General features: G+C 40.4%; 1 protein-coding gene across 1 annotated transcript in view; it reads left to right on the top strand.

The window, feature by feature from the left end:
* Nucleotides 1-8,945, top strand: part of ALMS1 (Alstrom syndrome protein 1) — a 249,438-nt gene that overhangs the window by 164,845 nt on the left and 75,648 nt on the right. The window contains exon 13 of the mRNA XM_011980691.1: nt 4,741-4,866. Coding sequence (XP_011836081.1) covers nt 4,741-4,866 — 126 coding nt within the window. The remainder of the gene's footprint in view (nt 1-4,740; nt 4,867-8,945) is intronic.

An 8,945-nucleotide genomic window follows, 5' to 3' on the forward strand; every position in this document is an offset into this window, starting at 1 on the left:
TTTTCACATTTAAAAACCAATCATGCCTTCCCAATAGTCCCCCAGAGTCAACTCATTCCAGCATTAACCCAAAAGTCCAAGTCCAAAGTCTCATCTTAGACAAGGCAGGTAGGTCCCTTCTGCCTGTGAACCTGTAAAATAAAAAACAAGTTAATTCCAAGATACAGTGGGGGTACAGGCATTGGATAAATGTTCCCATTCCAAATGGGAGAAGTTGGCTAAAACAAAGGGGTTACAGGCCCCATGCAAGTTGGAAACCTGGCTGGGCAGTCATTAAATCTTAAAGCTCCAAAATTTCCTTTGACTCCATGTCATACATCCAGGGCATGCTGATGCAAGGAGTTGGCTCCCACAGCCTTGGGCAGCTCCACCCCTGAGGTTTTGCAGGGTACAGCTCCCACAGCTACTGTCATGAGCTGGTGTTTAGTGCCTGCAGCTTTTCTAGGTACACAGTGCAAGCTGTTGGTGGATTCTGAGGTCTAGAGGATGATGGCCCTCTTCTCACAGCTCCACTAGGCTGTACTCAAGTAGGGACTGTTAATGGGGCTCCAACCCATGTTACCAGTCTGCGTTGCCCTAGTAGAGGTTCTCCGTGAGGCCTCTGCCCCTGCAGCAGACTTCTTCCTGGACATCCAGGCATTCATACATCCTCTGAAATCTAGGTGGAGGCTCCCAAAGCTCAACTCTTGTCTTCTGTGCACCTGTAGGCCCAACACCACATGAAACTGCCAAAGCTTGGGGCTTGCACCCTCTAAAGCAATGTCCCGAACTGTTGTCCTTTTAGCCACAGATGGAGCTGGAGCAGCTGGGACACAGGGCACCAAGTCCCAAGGCTGCACAGAGCAGCTGGGCCCTGGGCCTGGCCCACAATACCATTTTTCCCTCCTAGGCCTCCAGGCCTGGGATGGAAGGGACTCCCATTAAGATCTCTGACATGCCCTGGAGACATTTTCCCCATTGTCTTGGCTACTAACATTTGGCTCCTCGTTACTTATGCAAATTTCTGCAGCCAGCTTGAATTCCTTGAATGGGTTTTTCTTTTCTAGTGCATAGTCAGGCTGGAAATTTTCCAAACTTTTATACTCTGCTTCCCTTTTAAACATAAGTTCCAATTTCAAACCCTCTGTTTGTGAAAGTACATAACTGAATGCTTTCAGAATAAGCCAGGTCACCTCTTGAATGCTTTGCTGTTTAGAAATTTCTCCCGTCAGATACTGTAAATCATCTCTTTCAAGTTCAGAGTTCCATAGATCTCCAGGATAGGGGCAAAATGCTGCCAGTCTCTTTGCTAATGCATAGCAAAAGTGAGCTTTATGCCATTTCCCAACAAATTTCTCATCTCCATCTGAGACGACCTCAACCTGAACTTCATTGTCCATGTCACTGTCAGCATTTTGGTCAAAGTCATTCAGTAAGCCTCTAGGATGTTCCAGACTTTCCCACATCTTCCTGTCTTCCTCTTAAGCCCTCCAAACTGTTCCAATCTCTGCCTGTTACCCGGTTCCCAAGTTGCTTCCACATATTCAGGTTATCTTCATAGCAGTGCCCCACTTCTGGCACCAGTTCTTTGTATTCATTTTCACACTGCTTTAAAGATACTACCTGAGACTGGGTAATTTACAAGTAAAAGAGGTTTAATTGACTCACAGTTCCACATGGCTGGGGAGGCCTCAGGAAACTTAACAGTCATGGCGGAAGGTGAAGGGGGAGCAAGACACATCTTACATGGCAGCAGGAGAAAAAACTCAGGGGAAACTGCCACTTTTAAACCATCAACATCTTATGAGAACTCCCTCACTATCATGAGAACAAGGTGGGGGAACCACACCCATAATCTAATCACCTCCCACCAGGTCTCTGCCTCCACATATGGGGATTACAATTTGAAATGAGATTTGGTTGGATACTCAGAGCCAACCCATATCAGAAGTTTTTAATAAGATCCAGAATAATTCTCTGGATTACCAGGTAGAGACTCTTGTTCTCTTCCTTTACTTTCTCCCAAAGGAATGGAGTCTCTCTCTCTGTGCTGAGCTGCTTGGAGCTGGTGTGACACAACCACCCCTGTGGCCACCACCAGTAGGACTGTTCTAGGTCAGACCTGAAGCCAGCAAACACTGGGTCACGCCTGAGGTCTACAGGAACCACTTCCTGGATACTGCCTATGTTTGTTCAAGGCCTTGGGGCTCTGCAATCAGCAGGTGGCAAAGCCAGGCAGTCTTGTGTGCTTTCCTTCAGGGTGGCGATTTCCCCCTGGCCCTAGGCAGGTCCAGAATTGCTGTTTGGGAGCCATGACCTGAAGTCAGAAACCTTAGTGCTTTATTCTGCTGTGGCTGAACTGACATCTATGCCACAAGACAAAAAGTTCTTCCCCTTCTTTCCTCTTTTTCCCACAAACAGAGAAGTCACTCCCCGTGGCCACCACTGCCCCAGGCTTGTGATGAGTACTGGCTGCCTACCACTGATATTCATTCAAGGCCCAAGGGCTCTTTTGTCAGCTTGGGTGAATGCTTCTAGGCCTAGGACTCTCCCCTCAGGGCTATGGGCTCCCTTCTGGCCCAGGGCAGGTCCAGAAATGACATCCACAAGCCAACACCTGGAATCAGGAACTGCTGGAGCCTACTTTGTACTCTACTCCTCTGTGGCTGAGCTGGCACCTAAGCTGCAAAACAAAGTCCTATTTAATCTTCCCTCTCCTTTTCTCAAGCAAAGGGAGTCTCTCCTCATAGCCACCATTGCTGGGAAATTGCTGGGTCACACCTGAGGCCAGCACATCTCTGAGTTTTACCCAGGTGATACTGCCTGGCTACCACTGCTGACTATTCAGGACCCAGGTGTTCTTTAGTCAGCAGGTGATGAATCCTACCAGGACTGGGTCCTTCAAGGCAGCAGGTTCCTTTCTGGCCCGGGGTGTGTCTAGAAATGTTGTCCAGGAGCTAGGTCATGGAATGGAGGCCTCAGGACTCTGCCTGGCATCTCTATCATACTGTGGCTGAGCTGGTATCCAGGTTGCAAGACAAAGGCCTGTTTAATCTTCCATCTTCCCAAGTGAAAGGAAGGAGCCTCTTCTGGAGCTGCAAGCTGTGCTGTCTGGGTTTGGGTATGGAGTGGCACAAGTGTTTCCCTTGGCCATTTCGGCTGGTGTCTTACTAGGTTGCATACCCCCAAGTCAGCTGGTTCTGATTCCAGCACACCACCAAGACTTTCCTGGGAATTGCGTTTCTTATTACTTTAGGCTATGGTATAACTATTTTATCACAGAAACCCTAAATTACAGGTAAGTAGTCTAGAGCTGATAGCTGAGTTGCATGTCTGGTGGCTCTGTCATCCTTCCATCTCTGGAAGTGTGACTTCCATTTCTGGGTCTAGAGTAACTGCTACCGCTATCATGATCTGCAGTATCTAGGAAGTGGGGGGCTTTAATGGGATAACTTTACGGGAATGCCTGAAAGTTGCACACATTCTCGCACTCTTCCCACGGACTGATCAAAGTTACCCACACATTCACACATGGCTGTGAGGGAGTTTGGAAGTATATATAGATGTATAGATGTAAGGAGGGAGGGAAGTTGGACACGAGGGCATATTTGACAGTTTCTACCAATCATGAAAGAAAAACTATTATATAGAAAAAAAAAAGTCCATAATAGTAAGATGAGGGCATATTTTTAAAATGAGATTCCTTTTACCCCTATTAGCAATTAATCATTTCTTAATGACTCTACATGTGCTGTTGGAGGAAGAGTAAATTGTCACAGACATATTAATAAGCAATTTAGCAGTCAGTGCTTTTTTAAAAACTTCATGAAGGGTGTAATTTTTCACTTTGTAAAAAGAATTTACCTCAGATGGGTGATGGGGAAGAATAAGTATAAACGGGAAAATCTTTATTCACAGAATTCTTTATAATTGAACATTTTAACACAACCTGCATTTTCAACATTAGGCTAAGAGTTGACTATATTTAATCTGTGGTATAACCATACAAATGTGAAGAATAGGAAGTAAAATGAATATTTTTATTTTAAATAGAAAATAGAAAAGCTGAATTTCAAGTTATGCATACTATATGCAGACAACTTTGTAAACAAACAACAGGAAAAGATGGGTAAGATATACATTAAAATGTTAATAATAATTATCCTTGAGTGGTAGCACCTTGTAATTTTTACTTTTATGTATTTTCTTAATATTGAAAATTCATACTCTTGCAGTGGAAACTATGTTTTGAAGCCCTGTCACACAGATGAGAATTAGACTTACTGTCTGTGACTCTGGAAGCAAAATAAGACCAGTATAAGGGCTTGATTATGACCAGGTTACGGTTCAATGTAAGATAAGATGTTTTTTAGTTAGAGTCATTTATATATGGAATGGATTGCTAAAAAGTCATCTCAATGAAACCTATCCCTACCATCCTACTTAAACTGTTTCCCTTGCATTTAAACCTCAATTTCTCCTGTATTCCTAATTACCCTCAGCATTTCTATATTTTCTCTGTATCACTTATAATTTATTAAAATGCTGGATAATTTACTCATTTAGTATGTTAATTATTTACTGTATATTTTCCTCCTCTAGAATTCTCATTCTTCTTGAAGGCAGAGATACATTTCTCTTTGTTCACTCATAAATTCCAAAAGTCATGAACACTGCCTGAAACATAGAAGGCATTCCATATTTGTTCAGTGAATTAATAAATGTTTTTTGTATTAATTGTTCTGATTTTTACCTCCTTAGGTCAGCCTTTATTATTGCCATATAAGCCTTCTGGTAGTACGAAGATGTATTATGTTCCACAATTAAGACAAATTCCTCCATCTCCGGATTCCAAATCAGATACCACCGTTGAAAGCTCCCATTCAGGTATTATGCAGAAATTATTCAAAGTTTTATTATTTGAAATTTTATTTGTGTATTGGCTAGTTGATTCTGTAGTGACAAAAATCCAGTGCTCTTTAATTTTTCAGTGAAATATGGAACTTTTCATACATTGATCTCTGGTTCAGATAGATGAGTTGTTTGATCAGATATATTATATACACATAGGCATTTATAAATATTTGATGAAGGAAATTGTATGGATCATTATTTGGGTTAGTGGGCTCTATCTAGGGCAAAGTTTCTAAGCTTTCTTGGTTCACAGCACCCTTAGTGTTTCACTGATTTATTTTATCCGCTTTATGTATAATAAGCAATTATTTTTTTCAAATAGCAACTAAGGAATTAGGACATAAATACTAATTGTTTTGATCTAACAACTAATTTAACAAATTTGTTATTTATTTTTGGTTTTGGTTTTGAAAAAAGAATTTGTTCATAAATAACCACGATTACTTACTAATGACATGTGTGTAGCTGTTGGACACTATGCAGCTTCTCAAACCATGAGATGAGGTTGGACCCTCTCTTATTTTCTGCTTTTTATTACAGCAGCTGCCAAAAATCCAGCTTTTGCCAAGGCACAACAGCATTGAAAGGAGCATAACACTATCTGATGTTGACACTTTGACCTTGAGCTAGTAGTTTATCACTGTCCTTTCCCTAGAATTTTAAAATATCCTGCAGCATCTCTGTGAATCCACTACAGAGGAGCTGCAGAGTTAGGAAATGAATAGTACCCTGTGGAGGCACTAGGTAAATATTTCTTATAGAAGATTTTAAGTTAAGGGTGCAGAGTTGGTGTGGTGTAGCGTTTTGATTGGTGGGACAGTGTTTTGAGTTGTCCACAGGAGATGACTTGGTTCACTTTAGACAAATTGTTTTTTCCATGATTATCTATAAATATCAATATGTGTGTAGAAATTACAAAGAAAGGAGAAGTTGTTCCTGGTCTTAGGCAAACATTTTTGTTACTTTTATCTGAAAGAGAACCAAACTAGCTTTTGATAGTAACTGCATTAAAGCCTCTGATATAACCTCGCCTAATTTCTCACAATGATAGCATTGAAAAAAAAAAAGAACCACAAAAATACTCACCAAAAGTTAAGATTAATTGTTAAGTTTATAGCCATAAATGAAATGTTTACTCCTTGCAAGGCTATGGTTTTAAAAACACTGTTAACGGCTACCAGAAAGAAAACAAGTTCACTTAATTAATTGTAGGTAGGAAAATCTTCTATCCCACTTACTTACAGTTCAGAAGACAGAATGTCTGTAAACAGTAGAAACCTGGTCAGATGTGCCAGTACTTTTTTTTTTTTTTTTTTTTTTTTTGAGACGGAGTCTCGCTGTGTCGCCCAGTTCTGAGGCCTCCTGTGTCCTGCTATCCATAGACATCACTAACATTTCCATCTGGTTGGAGAGATTAACTTAAAGATTGAATAGTGTAGGTGATGGGAGAAGAAAATGACTCAGGACTGGCACACTGTATCCTAAGACATACATTTTCTGTAATAAAGTACTGTATGCATCAGTATGACAAAAAGAGATCTAGTTGCCATATACACTTGAGATTGTTTTTTCATGTTCTTCATCTATTCTGAGAGTGAGGAAGTTGGAAATAGAAAACAATCCTTTCTTAGACCAGTAGACTTACACTGGATGAAAGCCTAGGAATTGTTCTAATTCCTGGCCATTTTCTATGAATATGTTGTGCATCTATAGATATGAGAGAAACCAATTAGAGTTTGGGGCCAGGAGCAAGACATACATCATTGTTAGAAAATATTTGGGCCAAATAATTGTTCTTCAGTTGAGAATAAGTAAATAATAGAACTCATAAGATCTAAACAACAAGGACGACAAAAAACAAGGGCAAAGGAAATAGCCATCCAAAGAAAGAGATAAATGTCTGCAAATAAACCAGTCATAATGGCAACCCAGGGAGTATTTATTCAAGAAAAATGGCCAAATCCCACTAAGAACAGTAAGCGTTGGCATTTTAACTTGCCCTAGTCCCATTCCCAGTACCTCAGCTCAGTGATGGACTTAAGAAATACAGCTTTCTTTTCCAAGACCAGAGGATGCAAAATGAAGCTGGGCTCTTTTAAAACTTCTTTCCCAAAGAATTGTTAAAATTTGATGTGTCTAGTGGTTCCATGGAAGATTCCTCTCAAAAGGCTTACCTTTACTTGACCTGACTGGGAGCCATCCAGTGCTAAAGGCCTCTGGTGAAAGGGAGGGAAAGATGTTTATCAAAAACATTTACAGACAAGTATTTTAATATCATAGTGGCTGAGGTGAGGACTAACAGTTGAGGTAAACAGTAAACTAACTGAAAAGCTTAAAAGGAAAACTTGAAGATAAGATGTTGATAGATTCTTTGAAAGGCTCTGACATATTCCTAAGACTCTGCGAGACCCCATACATGCATAGGCCTGTGTATGCTTGGGAAAGACCCAAGGCACTAGGTCTTATCTCTGGCTGACCTTGAGGGTCTGTACAAGAAGAAAAGGGAAGGCTAAGGTAGAGTTGGCAGCTGCCTAGGTTAGTGTTGAAGGTACATCCCAACATATGCATGGAGCCATTTGATAAAGGCTGGGAGATTTATTGGTTCTAGGCATTTAAGGAAATTTCTGTTCAGGCATTAGCTGATCACTAAACTAATTGAGTAGTAACTTCAGTGGCCATATATAACAGAGAATATAGACTTTACAGAATTAGTTTAGAGAAGTTATTAAAACAACATAAAGCAACAACACCAAACCTTGGAATGGAAATAGAATCTGATTTCCAGAGTTGCTGCATTATATTATTTAAATGTCCAGGCCAGGTGCGGTGGATCATGCCTGTAATGCCAGCACTTTGGGAGGCCGAGATGGGAGGATTGCCTGAACCCAGGAGTTTGAGATCAGCCTGGGCAATATAGCAAGACCCTGTCTCTACAAAAAATTAAAAATTAGCCAGGCATGATGGCATATGCTTGTAGTCTCAGCTACTTGGAAGGCTGAGGCATGAGTATCACTTGAACCCTGGAGTTTAAGGCTGCAATGAACTATGATTGCACTACTGCACTCCATTTTGGCCAACAGAGTGAGACCATGTCTCAAAGAACAAAAACAAAAACAAAACACAAAGGCAACAAAAGAAAAATATATATGTGAGACTTTATCAAAATTCAGAACTTTTGTATACAAAATCCAGTCAACAGAATGAAAAGGTGACTCACAGGAGAAAATATTTGCAAATCATTTATCTGATGAGGGATTAATATCTAAAATATGTAAAGAACTCTTACAACTCAACAACAATAACCCAAACAATCTGATTGATAAATGGGCACAGAATTTGATGGACATTTCTTCAAGGAAGATGTGGGAATAGCCAATAAGCACATGAAAATCTTCTCTACATCATTAATCATGAGGGAAATGCCAATCAAAACTGTAGTAAGATACCCCTTCACACCCATTGGAATCACTGTTATTTTAAAAAACAAGCAAATAAAGGGAAATTATCAGTGTTGTCAGGGATGTGGAGAAATTGGAACCACTGCTTATTGCTGGTGGAATGTAAAATGGTATAGCCATTATACAAAACATTGTGGCTGTTCCTCAAAAAATTAAACATAGAATTATAGTATGATCCAGTAATTCCACTTTTAAATATATACCCCAACAAAGTGAAAGTAGGATCTTGAAGAGCTATTTGTACACCCATGTTCATAACAGCATTATTCACAATGGCCAAGTGGTGGAAACAACCCAAATGTCTATTGATCTATGAATGGATAACAAAATGTGACATATATGTGTAATGGAGTATTATTCAGCCTTAAAGAGGAATGAAATTCTGATACATGCTACAACTTGGATGAACTCTGAAGACATTTGGCCAGTTGAAATAAGCCAGTCTGCTTATATGAGGTACCTAGAAAAGTCAGCTTCATAGAGACACAAAGTGAACTGTGTTTACCAGGGGCTGGGGGTGGGGGAGTGGGAAGTTACTATTTAATGGGTAGAGAGTTTAAGTCTGGGAAGATGAATAAGTTCTGGAGGTAGATG

Source organism: Mandrillus leucophaeus, unplaced genomic scaffold, assembly GCF_000951045.1.
Source record: "Mandrillus leucophaeus isolate KB7577 unplaced genomic scaffold, Mleu.le_1.0 Scaffold216, whole genome shotgun sequence".
Taxonomy (NCBI): domain Eukaryota; kingdom Metazoa; phylum Chordata; class Mammalia; order Primates; family Cercopithecidae; genus Mandrillus; species Mandrillus leucophaeus.